Source organism: Sminthopsis crassicaudata, chromosome 5, assembly GCF_048593235.1.
Source record: "Sminthopsis crassicaudata isolate SCR6 chromosome 5, ASM4859323v1, whole genome shotgun sequence".
NCBI classification, from domain to species: domain Eukaryota; kingdom Metazoa; phylum Chordata; class Mammalia; order Dasyuromorphia; family Dasyuridae; genus Sminthopsis; species Sminthopsis crassicaudata.
In genome coordinates this window covers 302,808,242-302,833,006 of record NC_133621.1, presented here as the reverse complement: position 1 = coordinate 302,833,006, position 24,765 = coordinate 302,808,242, and the positions used below count along the sequence as shown (strand labels likewise).

The 24,765-nt window shown below is 43.5% G+C and overlaps 1 protein-coding gene across 3 annotated transcripts in view; it reads left to right on the top strand.

Annotated features, from left to right (window-relative positions):
- A4GALT (alpha 1,4-galactosyltransferase (P1PK blood group)) overlaps nt 1–10,273 on the top strand; it is a 37,226-nt gene extending 26,953 nt beyond the window's left edge. For all 3 annotated transcript variants that reach the window (XM_074271880.1, XM_074271879.1, XM_074271881.1), the window contains exon 2: nt 3,044–10,273. In XM_074271880.1, the coding sequence (XP_074127981.1) occupies nt 3,087–4,154 (1,068 nt within the window). In that variant the 5' untranslated portion in view covers nt 3,044–3,086 and the 3' untranslated portion in view covers nt 4,155–10,273. The remainder of the gene's footprint in view (nt 1–3,043) is intronic.
- The last annotated feature ends 14,492 nt before the right edge of the window (nt 10,274–24,765 follow it).

Sequence of the window (24,765 nt, the reverse complement as noted above, 5' to 3'; positions counted from 1 at the left end):
GATGAAATAGCACTTAGGAACACTCAGACAATCCCCTGGAAATATTCTCAAATTAGAGGGGGATCAGGAAACTCGAGAGATTTCTTGGGAAACGTCTGGCGTTGAGCAATCCTGGTCATGGATATCCTGGGCTCCCTTGGCTGACAGGCACTAAGGACTTTCCCAGCCTTGCTAGGATGTATTAGGACTGTCAGAGGTGGGTCTGTAGTTTTTTACTTGGCTCTTGTTGAGTGTTTTCAGTCATTCTCTGTGACCCCTTGGAATTTTCTTGGCAGAGCCACTGCCGTAATTGGCTATTTCCTTCCCTGGCTCATTTTACAGATGAGGAAACCGAGGCAGCCAAGCTAGTGAGGGTCTGTGGCCAGACCTGACTTTAGGGCTGTGGTGCTTTGTGTCTGGCACTATGTAGCTGCCACTTCACTGGCTGACCCGTCCAAGGGGAGCCCCTGACTTTGTTAGAAATAGTCTTAGTCTGAAATGTTGATCCTCTTGCCCTTCATTTTGGTGGAATCAATATTTCCTTCACCTCTGGCCATCTGGAGCCATTGTTTCGCCACTGTCAATTTGTAGAAGTTGAACATTAATGAACAAATTCACTCAGCCACTTACCAGCCAGGCAACTTTGGTCCTCCTGAGGCATGAGCCAGTGCTCTAGCCATTGCACCATCCAGCTGTCCCCTAGCCAGGTGACTTTGGTCCTCTTGAAGCATGAGCCAGTGCTCTAGCCATTGCACCATGTAGCTGCCCCCCCAGCCAGGCAACTCCTCCTGAGATATGAGCCAGTGCTCTAGCCATTGCACCATCCAGCTGTCCCCTAGCCAGGTGACTTTGGTCCTCCTGAGGCATGAGCCAGTGCTCTAGCCATTGCACCATCTAGCTGCCCCCCAGCCAGGCGACTCCTCCTGAGATATGAGCCAGTGCTCTAGCCATTGCACCATCCAGCTGTCCCCTAGCCAGGTGACTTTGGTCCTCCTGAGGCATGAGCCAGTGCTCTAGCCATTGCACCATCTAGCTGCCCCCCAGCCAGGCGACTCCTCCTGAGATATGAGCCAGTGCTCTAGCCATTGCACCATCCAGCTGTCCCCTAGCCAGGTGACTTTGGTCCTCCTGAGGCATGAGCCAGTGCTCTAGCCATTGCACCATGTAGCTGCCCCCCAGCCAGGCAACTCCTCCTGAGATATGAGCCAGTGCTCTAGCCATTGCACCATCCAGCTGTCCCCTAGCCAGGCGACTTTGGTCCTCCTGAGGCATGAGCCAGTGCTCTAGCCATTGTACCATCTAGCTGCCCCCCAGCCAGGCGACTTTGGCCAAATCATTACCTGTCCTTGGGCCTTGGTTTTCTAATGATTAGAATGAGAATTTTGGTCGCCATGCTCTCTAAGGGTCCTTCCATCTCTTAAGTCCATGACACACTGAAGAGGACCTTTGTTATACATACATGAGCGTGCACACACGGTATTCAGGAGGTGTGCTGGCGTGAGGGCTACTCACCCGCACCCACCTCTCACCTGAGGCTCCAAGAAGTAGCACACACGGGCCAATAAAACCATCTTGGCAGATGGGCTAAACCAGGCTGAAGGTAACCAACAGGCCACGATTAAGTTAACAGGATGTCTGCTCCAAGTAGGTGGAAATTTCCCCTGGCAGAATGGGTAAAGGAGAATAATGTTTCAGGCCACAAAAATGGCCGACATGGGTGCCGTGAGGTGCTCGGAGCTTGGTCGGACACTGGAGGTCATCCGCTGTATGCCAGACCATCACTGATCATTCTGGCTTTTGTCTGATCCCCGTTCCTCAAGGATTTGGGAAGAAAGAGTAATCCAATCCATAAGCAAGTCAAGCCAACAAGCACAAACCCCAGCCTCTACTCTTCCCTAGTTCCTTCACCAGGTTCTCGAAGGGCATCTCCTAGAGGAGTGCAGTCAAAAGCTCCCAGAGCTGGAAGGGCATCCAAGCTTGAGCCGCAGCTGGGCAGGAATCCACCTTGGGCATTCCTCACGCTGACGATCCGTTCTTCTTCACTGGAGGACCTTGAGCTCCCTCCCTCCCAGGGGTGCCCATCCCACTTTCTCCCTGATTGGGAGACTTTTCCTTGCTGTGGAGTGGATCCCTGTGTCACTTTTCCCTGCTTTTCCTAATTTTGCCCTTTGAGCCCAACGGAACAACCCACATCCCTCTTACCTACAACAACCATGGAGATACTTGAAGGTAGTGGCCATAGCATGTGCACTCCTCCCAACGGCCTTCTCTAAGCTGAACTGCTCGGTTCTGCTTCCTCTTCTTCCCGCGTCCAATTTTCTCCTCACTTTTCATTACCCTCCCCCCAGAGCCTTGCCAAAATATGGCGCCCACAGAACTAGATCTTTATCTGATCATTAAGATCAAGATTTTTTTATACCTTCCTCACTGGGGGCTTATGAAGAATATTTTTTGGTCAATCAATAATCAAAACCCATCATTTTACCATTAATTTGACCTTACACAGCTTGTCACTTCTCAGAGGTAACTTATCTTATTCCCTAGAGTATTCCTTGATTTTTTTTTTTCCTGAGGCAATTGGGGTTAAGTGACTTGCTCAGGATCATACAGCTAGGAAGATTTGAACTTGGGTCCTCCTGACTTCAGGGCGGGTGTTCTACCCACTGCACCACCTGTGTGCTTGATAACCTTGATTTTAAAGGCACACCATGGGTATGGTCAGTGTTCCAACCAACCAATGGCCAGCTTTGCTCTAATTCAATCAATCCTGATTGCACAGATAGGAGAGGGAACAAATCTCTCGTGGTTTCTCTCACTTTCCTCAGAAGACTTGAAATTTCATCTGCTGGACTGGGGAGCGGGAGGGAAGAAGCAACGAATCCCTTCCCCTTTACACATGTTAAACGCATTGAAATCCTTAAAATGGTACCGAAAGGCCCACTGTCACTAGTAGTCATGGGTGATGGTGTGCCTAACAGAGCCCAACTATAATTTTGTCGTAAACGAATGTCTCTTGCCTTGGACTTTCAGGGAGCCTTTCCTCACCGTGTGACTTCTTTTACAGATCCCTCAGTTCTTCTCAGAAGCCTTCTCTATGGTCGGAGACCATGTCCAAGCAGCCCATATATGTGCTGAAGTTCCTCCGAGGGTCCACCAACCAGAGAGTGTGCACACTGTTAGCCATTACTTTCAAGCTCATGTTTCTCATCTCCATCATGATCTACTGGATGGCAGAATCGAAATACAAGGGTCAGCTACACAGCTTGCCTCTTGAGGTTAAGTGCCCCCTCGTCCTTTCTTCAGCTCCTCCTCCGATCCTGGATGAGCCCCCTGATCCATCAGGGAACATCTTCTTTGTGGAAACTTCCGACCGGACCAACCCCAACTTCCTTTTCATGTGCTCGGTGGAGTCTGCCTCCAGGACTCACCCCGGTACCAGGATTGTTGTGCTCATGAAGGGTCTGCATGGTAGGAACTCTAGCCTCCCCAAGCACTTGGGCATCTCGCTGCTGAGCTGCTTCCCCAACGTGGAATTCCGGCCACTTGACCTGACTGACCTTTTTGAGGGCACCCCTTTAGCCAGCTGGTACGCCTTTTTCCACCAAAGATGGCATCCATACCTGCTCCCCACCCTTTCGGACGCTGCCAGAATAGCCCTCATGTGGAAGTTTGGGGGAATTTATTTGGATACGGACTTCATCGTCCTGAAAAATCTGAAGAACTTCACCAACGCCCTGGGCATCCAGTCCAAGTACGTGCTCAATGGGGCCTTCCTGGCCTTCGAGCCCAGACACGAGTTCATGCAGCTCTGCATGCAGGACTTTGTGGATAATTACAACGGGTGGATCTGGGGCCACCAGGGCCCCCAGCTCTTGACCCGCGTCTTCAAAAAGTGGTGCGGGAGTCAGAGCCTTCAGGATCGCCGGAGCTGCAGAGAGGTCCACGCCCTGCCCCAGGAAGCCTTCTACCCCATCACGTGGCAAAACTGGAAGAGGTATTTCGAGGACATCAGCTCGCAGGAATTCCACACGCTGCTGAATAAGACCTACGCGGTCCACGTGTGGAACAAGAAGAGCCAGAGCGTCAGCTTTGAAATCACTTCTAAGGTACTGCTGGCCCGGCTCTACTCCCGCTATTGCCCTATGACCTCAGAGATCATGAAGATGTACCTCTGAAGAGCTGAAGCGGACTCCTGGCAACCTGCCCCCTTGAGAAAGCTTTGGCTCAACACTCTGCGCCCTCTTTACTGAAAGGGCCCCCTGAGATGGAAGGTCCATTCCAGCTAAAGAACATGGGATCTTCCACGGATAGGGGGTTCTGACTGGGCTGGAGGTGGGAAGTGATGGACCATCTTCCTCCATCTGCCCCGAATGGTACCCATCTGCCAATTGGGACTGTGAGTCTCCACAAGAACAGACTGGAGGAAAAGGCCGTTGGCTTGGAAGAAAGGGAGATGTTTGTCACAAGAAATCGGAGAACTGAGGCAGCTAGACTGGCCCTGGAGTTGGGGGGACCTGAGTTCAGATGCGGCCTCAGACACGTAACACTTTCTGGCTCTGTGGCCTTGTCACTTAACCCCAGTTGCTTCACACACACACACACACACACACACACACACACACACACAGACAATTAGGTCAGAGAATGGAAGCTGGTTCAGAGTGAGGAAGGCAAAAAAAAAAAAAAAAAAAGTACCCAATGTAGGAAGAGATTGCCCATGAGATAAGAGGGAGAAAAGGTTATTCTTGAAGTCATAGAGACCAAAAGCTTCTGAGGTTTTCCACTCTCCAGGTCTCTCTGAATATTGAGATGAACACGTCTTCTTTGGCTCTTTGAAGACTGGCAGCAGGAACTCACATGGGGGGGGTTGAGCTTTGGAGTACCCAAGTGGGGAGAGCCTCCCTGTTTTCTCCCCTATCTCACTCCCATCCTCGCTTTGTGGAGTGGACTTGCGTCAACTGACATGGGGTCAGCCACTAACTTTTGGGATAGGGAGGGAGCATTTCAGGTGAGACTGGCAAAATCCCTAAAATATTCTCTCTCTTCCATATATCAAGTAAGAACAAGAGAAAAATATGATAATAATAACAACAACAAGTCCTCGTCTTTCGACTTTGTAAATTGAATTTTCTCCATGATCTCATTTGAGTTTCACAACAGCTCAGGGATATTATGTCCATTTCATAGGAAAGGAAACTGGCTCTTAGAGGATTACTTGACATAGAGCTAATAAGTGCCTGAGGCAGGATTTGAACACAGGTCCCTACTCCGATTCTAATGCTCCAGCTGCTACAAGAGGTCTGTCATGCTTATTGCTAGGAGGCTCCTTAAACTTGATGGATGTTCCTCCCCAATCCCCTGTCATGAACCCTCACTTTCAGGTCGTCTTGGAAGCTCACTGAGCAAATTTTCCCCATAGATTTTGCTAGATTCACAAGAAAAAGCTGCATCAAATCCAAGGCATTCTGAAGCATCCTCCATCCAAGCAGACCATCCAATTGGACAAAGATATGTCAGCTACAGTGGGGTGCCATTCTCCTGGATTTTGTTGGGGGCTGCGATCTTGCAAACCTTTCTTTATTTGGCATTTCCAATCTGGAACGGCCCTCCAGAATCAAGCACTCACATAGGTGTCTCTTTGAACATCTGGATGGTAAATGGGGGCTCCGTCATTGTGTTGAGAGAGAGCCTCTTTGTGGTCTTCAGGGGCTTCTCAATAAGATTTCTCCATTGCTTTCCCTGAGTATCTCCCTAATTTTAAAATTTTACTTTTATCTTTTTAATTTTAATTAAAGTTTTTAATCTAGACCTTTTTTAATTTTAATTTTAATTTTTAATCTAGACCTTTTTAAATTTAAATTTAAATTTTTAATCTAGACCTTTTTAAATTTTAATTTTAATTTTTAATCTAGACCTTTTTTTAATGATAGAAAAATAAGAGGGGGATAAGTTGGTCTGGGGGACCAGGAAGTACCACCTCTCCTATGCTATCTGTACGATCCTGGACAAGTTATTTTAATTAACCCTGCAGTGTCTATACATAAGCCCCCCCAAACATGTAAGTGGCAGGAGTATCAATGTGCATTAGTAGAGACTTCCTTGCCCAGGAGTTCGGATGCCAAGGAATTCACAAGTCTGGTCCCTATCCTCCATCCCTTCTTGGTTCTGCATTGGTCCACAAATTATCTTCCCCAATGTTTCCTTCTCCTTTCTGTCTCCCAGAAAGCCACCCCTCGTAACCAGGAATGAAAAAGAAAGAAGGAAAAAACCACCAGTTGAGCAAAACCAGCACCCACCAATCAAGTCTTCCCTTTTAATTCCTCCTGATCTGCACTATGTCTCCGGTGCCCTGTGGCACCCACCCCTTGAGAAGCTAAGAATGCCGTACTTGACCTTGTCTGCCCTTAGGTCCCTCCTGAAAGTTGACTGTCAGGTTTTGGAGGCTAAGCTTGACCTTTCCCTTCTCGGTTCCTGATTCTGAACATCCAAATGTGTTGATATGTTTAATATATATTTAGAAGGGGAAAAATATTCTGAGGCTTAGAACTCAGAAGTAGTCAAAAGACTACTGGAAAAAATTTAAATCTGCTTGCATGAGAGAAGTCATCCCCCGGGTGCCCAGGAGGAGAGCCAAATGGCCAGGACCTTGAGTTGGGGGCATCCAGTGCCTCACCCCTGCCTTCCTAGAGAATTCTGGTTAATATGTAACCTGGATACCTGTCTCAACTTCAGGGTTTGCTCCCCTACCAAAGTTATTATTCTTTTTCTTCCTCCTGCCCCTGGTACAAATATGGTACATGAGTGGGGGCTCATGAGTTGTGCTTCGAAGTGGATGAGAACCTACAGAAGAGCCGCAACTTGGTGCTTTTCTGTGAGTTCCATGTGAAAAGAGAGTGTCCAATATGATATAGCTCACTTTCTACTACTGGGTTTTTGAGGGTTTTTTGAGAAGGAAAGGGTGATGAGGGGTGGAGTCATGAATTGATCTTCCTACTCCCATTGCATGGAGGCTCCATCATTATTAGAAAGTTTATCAAGTTGCAGGCCTGCCCCGTGCCTCCTTCATGGATTACTTGGTGGAGAAGGAGGATAGAAAAGAATTGAGTGAAAGCATAGGTCAGAAGAGAAGGGAGCCAGCTGAGAATTTTCTTCAATAGAGTCGTGTACATTCCCTGCCGCCATGTTTCATTCCTTGCCTCTAGAGCTCTAGCCTGTCTTTATTCCTGTTCATCTATCTCATCGAGCTTTGCCTTTCTCCTCTCCCTCACAATTGAGTTTATTTCCTGATGGGTTTGGTTGACAACTAAGCAGTAGAACCTGAATCTTCCAGATTCTTTCTAAGAGGAAGCTGGCCGTGATCCAACTTGTCCTTCATGGTTCCATGACACCTACCGGTCCGGGAGGGTTTTTGGCATTGTTTTTTATAGGTGTCACATGGAAAATCTTTTCCAGTTGCTAGATTCTGGATCCTGACTGAGACTGGCCCCAAGATAGTACAGTGGAAGAAGAGCATGGATGGTGGTCCCTTGTTGGTTGGAGAGCCAAGGGGCAAGGAGGGAGGCAGCCCAGTTCTGGGTTCCACCACTTGAAAAGCTGCTAGAAAAGTGAGAGAAAGGATAAAAAGCTCTGGATCTGAATGGAGAGACCTCGTTTCAAATTCTGGCCCTGCCACTTATTCCCTTTGGGACCTCACTTTTTGTACTTCAGTTCTCTGATCTATAAAACGAGGGTACTAATTGACTCCTGAGGTCTTTTGGCTTCAAATCCACATTTTTTTGTTTTCTTTGAAGCTTTGAGAATATTGGATAGAGATAACCCTTCTCCCCCTGTGAAGGTCCGGGCTAGCTCCTCTGAAGGGCTCAGAATAAGTCCTGGCCCCACTTTGGGTGCCAAAATGTAAAGTCCTGTCGTCTCTAAGTTATAATCCATCTATGGGAGGAGATCTCTTTTCTGTAAAATCTTTTCCTCTGTGAGCAGGTTTCTTGGGAAGCTTCTGGAGCCTCCAGCCAGACTCTCTCCTTCCAGACCACCGTCTAAACTCAATCTCCTAGTCAGACTAATTCCAGGCTCAATGCTGCCTCTTTTATCCTCCCAGAGAATGAGCTAGTGAGAACTCAACAGGGCCTGGGGAAATACTTCAACATACTTGCCTCTAAATGATTGAACTGAGGCTGTAATCAGATTTAGCTGGATGGAAACAACTTTAGACTGAGCATAATAAACAAGTGTGAGCTGGCCAGGCACTCCACATCTCTTTCAGGGATTCGGTGGTCGGCCCGAACTGGTTTATCTCAGCTGAGTCAGACTCCTAAGCCTATGGAAACCTGGTGGCTTCTTATCTTCCAGACGTGAGCTGAGATATCTTGATGCATCTGTTACTGTCTGGAGCCGTTAATGTCCTAATATGATTTGACCTCTTTCCCAAAAGTCTAAGTATTTCCCAACTAAAAGACTCACTTCTTCTCTGGCTCTCTGGGACTTCTCCTAGAAACAGGATGTTGCAGGATGCTTTAGGGAGTCAGTGGGGAAAATTCAGATCCCCTAGAATTGTAGTTTCTGTGCTTGTGACCCAGAACCTCAGTTCTGCCTTCCCTTTCCACTGATGATGGGTAGGATGGAAGAAGTTTGAAGGCTCAGAGACTAGAAAAATAAGATGGAGGTCTCAGTATGCAGATCTGTTGGTAGCAAACCCCAGTGTGCCAGGGAATAGCTCACCATCTCCACTGACACCATCTTTTTTTTTTTTTTTTTTTTTTTTTTGCTGAATCAAATGGGGTTAAGTGACTTGTCCAAGATCACACAGCTAAGAAGCGTTAAGTGTCTGAGATCAGATTTGAACTCAAGTCCTCCTGACTTCAGGGCTAGTGCTCTACCCACTGCACCAACCACTGACATCACTTTGCCCTAAAGCCTTTTACTTCTGAGCTCCCTCTGCCTTGCTTTGGGTCTACCCAAGCTCACAAATTTGAGGAGTGTGCTTTTCCCCCTGATCTCTCTTCTGTCCTCCCCAAGCCACAAAGATATTCTCGGTCCTTCCTTTAGTCAATAATACATCAATGGATGGGAGAGCTCATCAATCAGGCATTCCCTTCCATCGTGCTGATACATATCCATTTGTACCCTCTTATCCCCCGGGCCATAGTCTTCCCAAGAGGACTGGGCAATATTCTGGAAGCTGCCCTGTCACCCCATTGACCCAGATCGTTGTTTTTTAACTTGTGCCTCCTTTTCAGAGCCCACCTTTCCTTATTGGTATCTATCCCCTGTTCCTGTCAGCTATGGAAGTTTGAAAAGTGCTTCCTTTACAGTAGCGTCTCCACTCAAGGAGTTCCTGGGGAATCGTGGCCATTTTCCAAGAAGGAAACTAGCAGCCGCAAGAATTTAGATGCTTGCCCAAGGTTATTCAGGAGTGTTTGAGATCAGGTTCAAACTAGGATGTTCGTAGAAAGGGCTGAGCACTGAGGGGGACGAACACACAAAATGGCGAATGGTCCGTGACCTTGTGAAGTTGGTCCTCCACGGGTCTTCCACACTTCATCCAGCTCTAAAGCTGGAGGGGACCTCAGATTCATCTCATCTACCTCTTCATTTAACAGGGAAACGGAGGCTCAGGGAGGTGAGGAGTTAGCCCAACTGGGAGTTAATGGCGGAGTTATGGCTACTCTTCCCCAACCCTTGTACTGAAGATGGACTCAAGGTGCATCTCCTCTAGGCCCCAGTGAAATAATCGTTCAGAGCCCTTATGATAAAAGGAGGCAGCAGAGAAGGATATTAGCATGAGGACAAGTGATCTACTGCGCCGATGAGCCTTTTGCACAGACTTTGGCTGAACCCAGTCCCTGCACATCATCCCATGTGGCTGTGGTATGGTGTGGGAGAGGGAGGAGTTGTGGCTAGGTGACTCTATACAAGACATTTCTCCATTTCCTCCTCTGCAAAATAGGTGGGTCGGTCTCCTGGGGCCAACTCCAGAGCTAATATCTTTTTACTTTCCTTCTAGAAGTAGGCTCTGTTCCCAAGGTGTGTAGGGCATCGATACTTAAGCATGTGTACAAAAGAAATCACAGCGACTTCCCTACCTACCCCCTCACCTTTTTATTTTCTTTTGGCAAAGGCCATGTAGTGGCAGGTTTGGGGATGCAGGACTCAGCATGTACGTCATTAAATTATTTAATAAACATTCCAGCCGTGTCCGGAATCACTGAGCAGTGAAATGTTTCTGGGATCCTTAGCTCATAAAGGGACTAATTCTGCCCCACTGTATAAATATTAAACATGCTGTTTAAATATTAAATTGTAATGTCTCTCTCTACTTTTAATCTCCCAGCAAGGACTTGCGATGGATGCTGGTTGGCTCTCCGGTATGGTACCAGCTATGACTGGAGGTTCTCTTTTTGGCTCCTGCTCTGGATGCTTGAAGGGTTTAGGCCCTCTTGGCATCGGCCCAATCACAAAAACAGGAGCTTCTTGGAAGCCATCCTCAGATTCTCAGTGGCCTCTGTCATTGAGCCCTATTTAGTAGCTCTAAGAATATGGGGATCGTTCCTTTGAATCTGATCATCCCCCACTCCCAAGCACTTGAATGGCATTGTGTTACCTTGTTTCAGTCTCCCTCCCCAGAGCCTCATCTTCCATCTCATTCCCCTCCATTTCTGTGCCCCAGCTCTCAGTCTGGTAGAGTGGAAAGGGTGGTAGTTTTAGAATTGGAGGCCCTCTCCTTTCTTTCACCTGTCCCATCTCTCCAGATTTCCCATTTCCCCCTCTAGTCTCAGCTCCTGTCCTTCCCTAGTTTTGCTCTTCATCCCAGTCTCCCTCTCCTCACCATACTCTTCTCCCCTCCAATCCCACTCTTCCCCATGCTGGTATCTGCCATTATAATGAATCTCTCCACTTTCATAATTCTTGCCTCTAGTCCTGGTATCCTCCCTTCCAACCCTTATCCCAAAGTCTCTTCTCCGCTCTCCTTTAAATCCCCTATATTCTCATCATTAAATTTCTCTCTACCACTTAGTAGGGAGGAGGGGTAGGGGTCAAGAGTGAATGGATCTAGAGTATCTAGGAGGTGCTGTGGATAGAGCACCAGTCCTGAAGTCAGGAGGACCTGAGTTCAAATTTGACCTCATACACCTAACACTTCGTAGCTGTGTGACCCTGGGTAAGTCACTTAACCCCAACTACCTCAGCAAAAAAAAAAAAAAAAAAAAAAAAAGAATGGAGGCAAAATATATGCAAATTTTTTTTAAAAGAGTGAATGGGCCTGAGTCCCAGCTCTACACAAAACTACTTCAGCCTGTAACCTATCTCCTTTAGCCTAAAATTCCCACCATCAGGTAACCTCTATTTCAAACCTGCAATATTTGCATAAGTCTCTGCTACTGCTATAGAAGAATGCTGACCTATTCTGTGTGTCACTGGAAAGGAGGGGAGATGATGGGGAGAAACTGGGTAAAGAAGAGAATCTTTCTTCTGGGAAGGGGACAGACGAGTGGCTCCAACCACTCTTGAGAACTTACTCCATAGAGGAAAAGAACAGACATGCAAGAACAATTATGTAGCGGAAGCCAGCTCAACAGTGTGGCTCCAACCACTCTTGAGAACTTACTCCATAGAGGAAAAGAACAGACATGCAAGAACAATTATGTAGCGGAAGCCAGCTCAACAGTGTGGCTCCAACCACTCTTGAGAAACTTACTCCATAGAGGAAAAGAACAGACATGCAAGAACAATTATGTAGCGGAAGCCAGCTCAACAGTTTGCTGATTTCTACCTCCCTAGAAATTTTAGGAAATTTCCTCTTGGGTAATTCGGTGGTCTGTCTCTCTTACTTGAGAAATGAAGCAAGAGATTTTTAAAGATGAAACAAAAGTTCCTCAAGGAAAATTTGAAAAGACACTAAAATGCTTTAGAACAGAAAATGGCCAATCTAACTCAAAAAAATCACCTCGCTGAAAATTGGAGTAGGCCAAACAAATCAATGACTATTCAAAAGTAGAAATATGAGACAAAATCAAAAAGGAAAAAATAGAAGTAAAATATCTAACATAAAATACAATTAATCTTGAAAATAGGTCAAAAACAATTTGATTCTTTAGATTCTCTGAAAAACATGGTTGCATTTTTTAAAAGCCTACATTTTAGACTTTAAGAAATGAAAATTATTCAGATCTATTCAAGCAAGAAGGCAAAGTCAAGTTAGAAAGGAAAAAAATACTATAAGCTTCCAGAAAGGAGTTTGAGTATTAAGCAACTTCAATCGATATCACACAAGACCTGGCAGCTTCTACTAAAAACCATCAAAGATCTTGGAACACAATATTCCAGAAGTCAAACTTAATGCCCACGAATAATTGATCCTGACAATCTAAGTATAATCCTGCAGCGAGGAAAGTGGTTCTTTAGTGAAATGGAAGATTTTCAAGCATTTCTGATGAAAAGGCCAAGGTTGTGTAGGAACTTTAAGATGGGAACATAAGGACCAAAGAAACATTGAAATAAGAAATATGGAGATCCTGAGGGTGGATTTGTTCTGTTCTGAGTGTTTAAAGAAAAGAATGAAAAGGAAGGGCAAAAAGAGGAACAAACTAATATAAAAAGAGGAACAAGGGAGATCCAACTCTACTTCTCATGTTTGGTTTGAAAAGAAGAGAAAGGAAGTGGGAGGGAATCGATATGAGATGGACTTCACTTTTATATAAAAGGGATAAAGGAAGGTTGGACACACTCATGGGGCAGGAGAATAATATCTGAGAGAGAATAACCAGATGCAAAACAAGTTTCCTGAACCTTTATTAGAAGGAAGGGGGCCAGCTAGTTGGTACAGTGGATAGAGCACCAGCCCTGAAATCAGGAGGGACCTGAGTTCAGATTTGGCCTCAGACACTTAACACTTCCTAGCTGTGTGACCCTGGGCAAGTCACTTACCCCCAATTGCCTCAAAAAAGGGGGGGAGGGGAAGAAAAGAGCTACATTCTAAGGGAGTATCTCAATAGCAGAATGGTTGCCTGTATTGCCTATAAATGTAATGGAATATCTTTTACCCATGAATAATGATGAAAGAGATCACTTCTGGAATGGTGGACTGACAGAGATTGCCATGAGCAGAACGAGGAAAACAATTTATACTTGGATATCAACATTCTAAAGAAAAACAAAGACTTTGGAATACTGACCAAAGCAAGAACCAGCCATGGCTCTATAGGACTGAAGCATGTTTTCTACTCCTGACAGAGGAGATGGACAAGATGGGACACATTTCTGGATGCGGACACTGGGGGATGTGGTTTTTTTGTTTTTGTTTTTGACTATGCTTATTTTTAAAAATAATATATCCCCATCCATTCTTCCTCTTGGTTAATTTTTTTTGAGAGGTGAAGGTGATGTCAGAGGAGAAAGGAGAGTTAGAAACTGTAATTAGAGAAAGTGGGTTCAAATCTCTCTCATATTTACTAACTGTGTGACCTTGTGCCTCAGTTTCCCCATCTGTAAAATGAAGGATTTGAATGAAATATCCTCTGAAGTTTCTTCTAGATTAGGGAAACTGAGGCTCAGATGGATTGATCATCTTGCCAAGTCATGCTGCCAGCCCATGACAGTCTTTTTCTCCTCCCCCCACTCTTGTCCTCATCCTAGGGGGCTTCAACAAGAACTGCCTGGCACCTAGTAGGCACTTTCTAAACGCTTGTTGATTGAATGGTAGAGGTAGGCCTACAACCCAAGTCCCTTACCTCTTCCCTAGCAGCTACAACAAGTGCCCATTCACTAACCTGGCATCTTTCCTCAGTCCTGGCTCTGGGCTGAGGCAGGGGCGGGTTGGAAGGAGGTGGGAGAATTTCCTTTCCCAGAAAGAGAACTAGGTATAGCCAACTCCTATTTCTCTGTGAATGTTTTTACCACTTTATGGAACAGTCAACATTCAGAAGACTTTGTTTCCTGGAACCTCTTCTCCCTTCCTTCCCCAAAAACTTCTAGGCTATTCCCAGAAGGATTTAATAAAGAAAGAAGGGTTGACGTTAACATCTCAGGCCTGTGGGAGGCTTCCCAGAGAGTGCAAGAGTTCTGAAGACCAGGAGAAATTGGATTACCCGAGAGTTTGTAGTCTGGGAGTATGATGGGTGTGCCGGAGCTGTTTTGATGGAGGGAGGGAACATTCTGCACAGACAAATGAGCTGGATCAAGCCCTGCACCTAATACTGCATAAATGGGAAGGCAATAAGCATTTATATAGCACTTACTATGTGCCAGGAACTGTGCTAAGTGCTTTTACACATATGATCTATCTCCTTTATTAAATATTGGAGGAATGGTTGAAATGGAACTGTGTGAAAATGGAAATGCAAAGTCATCTCGGGCTTCCATCCTGCTTTGCTTTTTTCTCTAAGAGCTGATCATGATTTGCCCCCAATTCTTACAGCGTGGCAAGGTTTGTGAAGAGGTGAGGTCCTTGGAGAGAGGGATTCGGATGGTTATCATCCCGTTTTATAGATGAGGAGTCTGAGGCTGAAAAGGAAAATGCCTTGCTGGGATCATATGGCTCGTCAGAGCCTGGTTTCAAACCCAAGTGCCCTGGCAGCCCATGCAGGATTCTTACCATTACATCGTACTGCCTTCTTTGAGGGAGAGGCTGGGAATCTACATCAATGCTCTATCTCTGCCTCTGTCTCTCTCTCTCTGTCTCTGTTCCTATCTCTGTCTCTCTTTTTCTCTCTCTCTGTCTCTCTGTCTTTGTCTCCATGTCTCTTCCTGTCTCTTTTATCTCTCTGTCTCTGTCTCTTTTCTTTCTCTGTGTCTCTGTCTGTCTTTTTCTCTCTCTTTCTGTCTGTCTCTCTTTTCTTTCTTTGTCACCATTTCTCTCTCTCTCTCTCCATCTTTTGCCTCTGTGTCTCTATTTTCTCTCTCTGTCTCTCCATCTCTCTCTGTCTCTTTCTATCTCTCTGTATCTCTGTCTGTCTGTCTCTCTCTTTCTCCTTCTCTCTCTTTGGAGACAATTGGAGTGACCCTTGCATTCAGGACTGAGTAATTTGCCCAGGGTCACACAGCTAGTAAGTGTCTCGGGCCAAATTTGAACACAGGTCCTGCTGGCTCCAGGATCGGCGCCACGCCATACACCCAGCTGCCCCTCACTGGTCTCTTAATGGCCAAATCCAACGGCCTTTTCTCCATCCTTGTCCTTTTTGACCCCTGTTGCCTTTGACTGTTGCTGTCCTGGATAATCTCTTCTCTGTGGGTTTTCGTGACACTATTTTCTCCTAGCTTTCCCCTCTATCTGACCACTCTTCTCCTTTGCTGCCTCTTTGTTCAGGCATCCCGCAGGGCTCGGTCCTGTGACCCTGTCGTGTGTCCCTGTGACTTCCTAGTGACTGGGCCATGTGGCAATCTCAGCAGCTCTCTAGACTGATTCATTTATCACCTCTTTGTAGCCATTCTCAGGTGTGTTCACCCAGCCCTAATCTTTCTCCTGACCTTCAGGCTCCAGCTGCTTCTCAGGTAGCTCAAACTGGATACCCGTGGACTCCTTAAACTCAGCATCTTTGAACCTGATCTCATTTCTCCCCAAAGCCAACTTCCCTCCTTCCTCACTTTCCAATTAACATTATAACATCTCTCTATAACAACTTTCAAATGCACCCCTCCTACTTTCCCACTTTTCTTACACCTTACTCCCCTCTCCCCCATTTACAGCTAGAAAACAGAAAGTTCAGCAAATAGAATGATGGATTTGGAGTCCAGAAGAACTGAACCTTTAAAAAAAATTTTAATAATAATTTTTCCTCCAAATATATGCAAAGATAGTTTTTAACATTCACTCTTGCAAAAACTTGGGTTCCAAATTTTTCCCTCCCTTACTCCCATGCCTCCCCCAAATGATAAGTAGTCCAATATATATTAAACACGTGCAGTTCTTCTATATATTTTTCCATAATTATCATGCTGCACAAGAAAAATTAGATCAAAAAGAAAAAAATGAAAAAGAGAAAAAAAAAGCAACCAAATAACAACAAAAGGTGAAAATACTATGTTGTGATCCACACTTTGTGCTCTCTCTGGATGAATTTGGCTCTCTTCATCCCAAGTCCATTAGAATTGGTCTGAATCCTCTCATTGTTGAAGAGGGCCGCGTTCATCAGAATTGATCATCGTATAATTTTGTTGTTGCCACGTACAATGGTCTCTTAGATCTGCTCATTTCACTCAGCATCAGTTCCTGTGAGTCTCTCCAGGCCTCTCTGAAATACTCCTGCTGGTCATTTCTTACAGAGCAATAATATTCCATAACATTCATATACCACAGTTATTCTGCCATTCCCCCACTGATGGGCATCCACTCAGTTTCCAGTTTCTTGCCACTACAAAAGGGGCTGCCACAAACATTTCTGCATCTGTGGGTCCCTTTCCCTCCTTTTTTTTTTTTTTTTTTTTTTTTTTTCCTTTTCCTGAGGCTGGGGTTAAGTGACTTGCCCAGGGTCCCACAGCTAGGAAGTGTTAAGTGTCTGAGATCACATTCGAACTCAGGTCCTCCTGAATTCAGGGCTGGTGCTCTATCCACTGCGCCACCTAGCGGCCCCCCTTTCCCTCCTTTAAGAACTCTTTGGGATACAGGCCTAATAGAGGCACTGCTGGGTCAAAGGGTACGCACATATTTCCATGGGCCTATTTCCATATTGCTCTCCAGAATGGTTGGATCAGTTCACAACTCCACCAATTATGTGTTAGTGTCTCAAATTCAAATCTTGCCTCAGATATTTACCAGCTGTGATGCTGTTTCCTCACCTGTAAAATGGGGTTAATAATAGCACCTACCTTATATTTAAGGCTTACATTTAAAGCAAATAGTAAGATGCTATGTGATCGGTATCATTAATGTTATTGTCATTTTCATTGTCTGCTTCCCTGTCCGTCTCTCTACCCCATGGCTTTTTTCAGGCCCCAATTGAAATCCCACCTTCTCCAGAAGTCTTTCCCAACCCCCACCATCAGGTGCCTTCTCTCTCGGATATCTCCAATTTCTCTTGTTTGCGGGGAGCCCTTTGCCCGTTGTTTTCCCCATCACAGGGAAGCTTCTTGAGGGCAGGCACTGTATTTTGCTAAACACAGTCCTTGGCACATAGAGGTGCTTCCTAAAAGCTAATTAAGTTGACTTGGTTTCTTTCTTCCCAACAGGACAGTGCCCAGGACAAGACCCATAATGAGCCCTCAGGAAATTCTAAGGGGATCTTTGAGGTCAAGCCAGAGAACCATCATATCTTAGAGCCAGGAAGGACCTGAGAGAGCATGGCACTGGCTAGATAGACTGGCAGAGTTGGGAGGGGTCTTAGGGTTATGATTGGCCCTGACTTGGGCAGCTAGGTGCCAGCCTTGGAGGAAGGAACATCCATCTTTCTGAGTTCAAATCCAATCTCAGACACTTCCTAGCTGTGTCACCACGTCTGCCTCAGTTTCCTCATCTATAAAATGAGCTGGAGAAGGAAATGGCAAACCTCGCCTGTGTCTTTGCCAAGAAAACCTCAAATGCAATCCCGAGGCATTGGACACCATTGGAAATGGATTGACCAACAATGAACCTTCCTCTTATAGGTTGGGAAGCTGATGGGTGAGAGGAGCAATGTCCAAATGGCCCCGCGGGTCACCCACAGCAGCAGAGTTAGGGTGTGAACGTGAGCTGCTTTTCTAGTGATCCCAGCCTACCTTTCTAAGATCCCTCCAGTTTCAATTTACAAAACTAGAAACTGAGGCAGTGTTAGCCCAATCAAGATTAGCTCCTCTCTCCAGAAGCAAAATCTCTCCTTTCTTCCTTCCTCTGTTTGACAGATCAGACACGTGAGATGCAGAAAAGAGAAGTGATTGGCCTTAGGGGGAACCAGTGATCCAAAGCTGAGTCAGAATTGTGAGCTGGGGTCCCACCCCTCGGCTGTACTATGTCACCCGCCCAGTAAGGGAATGTGCGTCCCCTCCCTTGGCTCTCTGGCTGCTCCCTCCCATGCCAGCCGTTCACAGGCTCACAAGCTGCCAGCCAGCTGGTCTTCATGGGCAGAGATTCCGCTTTAGTATTCCCCTCCCTCCCCATCCTCTCACCGACTCCCACTTTCTCCTTTTCCATCTCCTCTCCCACAGCCAGAGCAGCATGCCCATTTATAGAAGGCTGTGGACCAGAGCACTGGAAAGAGTGACTCGGCCTCGAGGACTGAAGGGTATGCCCCAGGGGGATGCACTGGGTCTGGGAACTTCTGGCATCACAAGGCCGGCTCTGCTGCCGAGAAACCAGAGAATCCCAGTGGGAGCCTCCCCTCCAGGCCGGGGGTCCCGGGGAGAGCAGCTGGCTGCAGCTCCAGCCCCACCACCTGGTTACCCACCACACCCTGGGACCGTCAGAGCCAGTGAGCAGGCCAGACCACTCTGCAGGGGGAGGGGGCACCGGCCCAGAGTCAGGGGACCTGCGTTTAAACCCTCCCTCTGAGGCTCTCTGTATGTCCTTGAAAAGCCCCCTAACCTATGTGACTCCTGTTTCCTCATCTGTCAAATGTAGACTTTCAATTTAATTTAATACTCCTAGATCACTGACCATCAGCTCAGGGTATAACCTTGGATAAGACACTTAAGCTAGGGGCAGCTGGGTGGTGCAGTGGATAGAGCACCAGCCCTGAAGTCAGGAGGACCTGAGTTCAAATCTGACCTCAGATACTTATCTCCTGACTGCGTGGCCCTGGGCAAGTCAGTTGACCCCAATTAAGGTTCCAAAAAAAAAAAAAAAAATAGAGAGAGAGACTTAAGATACTTCTCTAGATTTCCATTTCCTCATCTGTTAGATGTTGGGCTAGATGGCCTTACTGTGAGGATTATGATCTCTAATTCATAGATGAAGAAATTGACCTATCCTTGTTCATATAACTAAGAAAGGCAGAATTTGAATCCAGATCCCAATATTGAATCTACTTCTCTATATAATAATGATAATGGCTACCATTTATATAGTACCTACTATGTGCCAGGCACTGTGCTAAGTCCTTTACAATTATTATCTCATTTGGATCTCACAACATTCCTGGGAGATGATTGCTGTTATTATCCCCATTTTACAGATGAAGAAACTGAAGAGGTGAAGTGACTTGTCCAGCATCAAATAGTTAGTATCTGAAGGTGGATTTGAAGTCAGTTTTTTTTTTAATGGAAATTTATTTTTCCCAATTACATATAAAAACAATTTTTAACTTTCATTTTTTAAAATGTTGAGTTCTGAAACTATCTTCCTTCTTCCTTGACTACGCCCTCTCTAAGATGGTAAACAATTTAAGATAGGTTACATACGTGCTATCACGTAAAACACATTTCCATATTTGTCACATTGTGAAAGAAGAAATAGAAGTGAAAATAGTATGCTTTGGCATTCAGACTCCAATTCTTTCTCTGGAAGTGGATCAACAGGATAAAATCATTATATTTGTCCATGTCCCCACTTCTTCAAATGTCTCCAGCTCCAGAGAAGAATTTGTTCTTGTTCTTACAACCCCGTTTTGCATGATTTCACAATTATAATAGATATCATGTGTCTTACCTTCTTAATGGGTAGCAAAGGGAAGGGAGGGAGGAGGAGAATTTGGAACAAAATTTTTTTTAACACTAAAAATAAACAAGTGAATGAATAAATCAATCCAGTTTTCCCTATCATCTCGAACAAAAGAATTACAACAAAATTGAAATGGAAATCACAACTTAATACAAATATTTTCTAAGTAATTGAATAAGCAGGAATGATCCTGGGAAGAGATAGTGAGGTATCTCTCTTTCATTTCCTAGAAAGGTGGTGGATTCCTGGGGCACAATGCTGCATACAAGATAAAGTCATGGTCACTATAGAAGTTGACTGTTGCTTAACTCTACTTTCAAGAGAGGGTTCTACATTGGAGGTGCAACGGGGATAGAATTTTGTTCTGGCCTGAGGCTGTAGTTCTTCCCTTGAGAGAATCTATTGTTCAATTTATCTCTCTGGAAAGCTGCCTGAGAAACGGAGAGGTTATGTGTCTTCCCTCATCCCTAGTCACATAAGCCAGAAGTTGTGTGGGAGGGATTTGAACCTATCTTCCTGACTCCTAGAAAGGCTCTCTATCCATTGTCATCCTGGCTAGATGGCCTTACTGTGAGGATTATGATCTCTAATTCATAGATGAAGAAATTGACCTATCCTTGTTCATATAACTAAGAAAGGCAGAATTTGAATCCAGATCCCAACATTGAATCTACTTCTCTATATAATAATGATAATGGCTACCATTTATATAGTACCTACGCCCTCTCTAAGATGGTAAACAATTTAAGATAGGTTACATACGTCCTTGATCTAATCAGTGTGCACTCAGATATTTACACTCAGCAGGGAGGACTTTTTGTGAGAGTTGTTTGTTACTCCTGTACAAAGAGTGCAATCTAGCTAAAGATAATGGCTGGTTATGCACCAGATATTTCTCAAACAATATTAAATGTTTTTCTTGCTATGCTCACAACAGCCCAAACATTTCTTCCCCAACAAGGTGTTTTGCAGAACCCGCCAATGTTGTGTATCAGAGTGACCAAGACAGGGCCATTTGTGAGATGATAAACCAGTTAAGCATCATTCCATTAGAAGGAACTAAAAAGTCAGCCAGCTTCCCTGGACCACTTCTCCCACCTTTTGATTCTGGGAATGGACTGCATCAACTCTGCAACTAGGAATGGCTGCTAGGGATGCTAGGAATGGACGGTGTCGCTTCTCCTACAAAACAGTCTAGAATTGTTCAAGAAAAGTCACTAACCTGTTTGGACCCTCTGACTCCTGAGCATGTGGGGGTCCCAAGGGCACTGAAGACAAAAACAAAATCCCCACATGTATGTATCGAGACCTTCATAGTATCACTCTTCATGGAACCCGAAGTGGAAACAGCAGCCAATTGGGTTACAGCTAAGAAAAATTGCAGAAAATAAATGCTTTAGGAGAATAATGCAATAATTAATATATACAAATGTAAATGAAAGGAAAAAACCAAAGCTTTTGTGTGCTTAATTAACCATTATCTCCAGATGGATCCTATTCCTTTTACAACTCCTATGGTGGAAGTCTTACATTATATTAATTACATTATATATTACATTACATTAATATATATTTATGGAATAAAACAATAATACATTGTTTTAATATATAATACAATAATATATATTACATATAATACAATAAAATGCATATTGTAATACAACAATATTGCAATAATATATTATATATTAATAATAATATATGCAATATATACAATAAAAAGACAATTGTAGATGAAACTGAAAATCTACTATGCAGTTTGCTATTCTGTTAAAATATACAATAAAAAATTAAAAAATTATATAAATTTCTTTTTTCTCCTTTTTTTCTACCCTCTCCCAAATAGACACAAATAAGTGTATATACATACACATAGCCATATGTGCATGTTTATATGTGTATGTATATAAAATTAGTCTATACAGACTTCTATTTATCAATTCTTTCTCTGGATGCAGATAGGTCCTTTATAATTAGTTTGAGTATTTAAAATAGTCAAAATAACTTAGTCATTCTTAAAACAATGCAATGTTCTCTTGGTTCTGCTCATTTTGCCCTTCATTATTTCATAAAATTCTTTCTGCATTTTTCCGTAAAATTCTTTCTGCATTTTTCCAAGATCATTGAGCTTATAATTTGTTAAGTAGAGTAGTATTCCATCACAATCATATAATACAACTTGTTTTCCATACTCCCAATTGATGGACATAGGGTTCTTTTCCTTTTTCCCTAAACACTTTGGGAATATACCTAGTAGTGGTATTACTGGATCAGAGGGTATAGGTAGTTTACAAATTCTTTGGGCATAACTCTAGCTTGTTCTCCAAAATGGTTGGATTAGTTCAGTTCCACCAACAATGTCCTACATTTGTCACTTTCTCCTTCAATCATTTTAATCAATTGATAGGTTTTAAATAAGATCTTAAGGTTGTTTTAACTTGCATTTCTGTAGACTAGGAGGTAAGAATCCATCCCAGGTCTTAAATCTTGCTCACCAACATCTCTTTTCTTTTATTAATAGCAGAGACATGCTTGGCAATACTATAAACTGGAATTCTAGTGGCTGAATTTAGGACAGGAAAGAATGTCCACAAGGAAACTAAAGGTATTGGGAGAACGATACCGGGATAATGATATTTACTTAGCTTTACTCTGATGTTAACTCAACTACTTACATCTCTAAGTAACCAAGATTTGGAGCTTAAGAGGTTTAATCATTTACATTATGGTAGATTTTGTTGGGCTATAGGAATTTTTAAAAAGTGTACTTTATATCAAACCTATGATCATTGGAAGTATATGTATTTGTCTCTCTGATCAATAAACTTCGAAAAATCCATAATCAGAATTTCTCTACAGGGTCAGGGTATGTTGTCACATCCTTCATCTCGCTACAGGAGCTAGCTTCAACACATGTCTCTGATCAATAATGATTTAAGAGCATTTTTTTTCATAAGACTATAAACTGTTTTGATTTCTTCTTTGAAAAACTGTCTGTTCATCTCCTTTAATTATTCATAGATTGAGGGATGGCTCATTCTTACAGATTTGACACATTTTTGATATGGGACTTTTGTAAGAGAGATTTGTCTATAAAAATCCCCCCCCCCCAATTTTCTGCCTTCCTTCTGATCCTGGCTACACTTATTTTATTTGTACAAAACTTTTTTAAAAATTTAATGTAATTAAACTGTTTTCTATCTTTTGTTTATTTATAACTTGTTCATATATCTGATAAGTAATATATTCTGGGCTCTTCTAATTTTCTTGTAATGTCTCTCTTATGTAAAGAGATCATATGTCCATTTTGACCTTAAATTTGTAAATTTAAGTCCTATGCCAAGTTTCTGCCACACTTCTTTCTAGTTTTCCCAACTGTTTTTTTTTTTTACCAAATGACGAATTCTTATCCCAAAATCTTAAATCTTTATACTTGTTAAAAAAAAAAGAGGTTATGATGTTTACTTGTTGCTATAACTTGTATGTCTACTCTGTTCCATTAATCCACCTTTCTTCTTTTTAGCCAACACCAGATAACTGCTTTATAATATAATTTAGGATCTAGTACTGCTAAGTCTCCTTCCTTTATTTTTTTTTCATTATTTCCTTTTATATTCTTGACTTTTTGTTTTTCCAAATGAATTTTGTTATTATTTTTTTCTAATTCAGTAAAATAATGCTTTAGTAATTTAGTTGGAGTAGTGTCCCGGACTGTCCATGTACACTATTCTAGATTGCCAGGGCCATACTTACCAGTTTTAGGGATTTCCCCAAATACACATGAAGACTAGCCGATCTTAAGGTGCAAAACAGCCTTTCTTTATTGGTAATCTCAGCAGGGGTTAGCAGGAAACAAAAGCAAGTATGTCTCTGCGTTTCTCTTTCTGCATCTCTGCCTCTCTCTACTTCTCTCCTCGTCCTTCTCTGCCTATGGACTCAAAGCTGATTATTTATATTTACTCTCTGGGATTACCCTGTGCCCAGCTCACTCAGCACAGTGTAGGTGGATCCACAAAAAGACCTGGAGTTAGTGCTTCCTCCTAAGAGGAGACACACCCCTCCTCATCTCAAGGAACCTTTAACACCTGTAAGACACAACCTCCTGCCTCAGAGGCCAAGCCCTTTTTTACCTCCTGGCCCCACCCTACCAGCTGACTTGTAATACTTGGCAATTCTCAGAGTAGGAGAAAACGTCCCTAACAGAGTAGCATTGAATAAATTAGTTTGGGTAAAAAAAGTCACTTTTATTATGTTGACACTGACTTCCCATGAGCAATTAATATTTCTTGAATTATTTGGATGTGATTTTACTTGAATTAAAAGGATTTATTTTTGTTTTAGTTTTTCAAAGGTCAATGTTGAAAAATTATCCTTGCATTGTTTTGAAGATAAAAAAAACTTCAATTAAAAAAAAAGAAATTAGCAATCTGGAATTATGCCCAAAAAGTTATCAAACTGTGCATACCCTTTGACCCAGCAGCGCTACTACTGGGATTATATCCCAAAGAAATACTAAAGAGCAGAAAGGGACCTGTATGTGCCAAAATGTTTGTGGCAGCTCTTTTTGTTGTAGCTAGAAACTGGAGGATGAATGGATGTCCATCAGTTGGAGAATGGTTGGGTAAATTGTGGTATATGAAGGTTATGGAATATTATTGCTCGGTAAGAAATGACCAGCAGGAGGAATATAGAGAGGCCTGGAGAGACTTAAATCAACTGATGCTGAGTGAAATGAGCAGAACCAGAAGATCACTGTACACTTCAACAACAATGCTGTATGAGGATGTATTCTGATGGAAGTGGAAATCTTCAACATAAAGAAGATCCAACTCACTTCCAGTTGATCAATGATGGACAGAGGTAGCTGCACCCAGAGAAGAAACACTGGGAGGGGAATGAAAATTGTTAGCACTAATATCTGTCTGCCCAGGTTGCTTGTACCTTCGGAATCTAATGTTTATTGTGCAACAAGAAAGTGATATTCGCACACATGTATTGTACCTAGACTATATTGTAACACATGTAAAATGTATGGTATTGCCTGTCGTCGGGGGGAGGGAATAGAGGGAGGGGGGGTAAATTGGAAAAATGAATACAAGGGATAATATTATAAAATATATATATATATATATATAATAAAAAAAAAAAAAAAAAAAAAAAAAAAAAAAAAGAAATTAAAAAAATATCAGGGAAAAAATTTTTTTGTATTGTGACAAATAAAAAAGTTC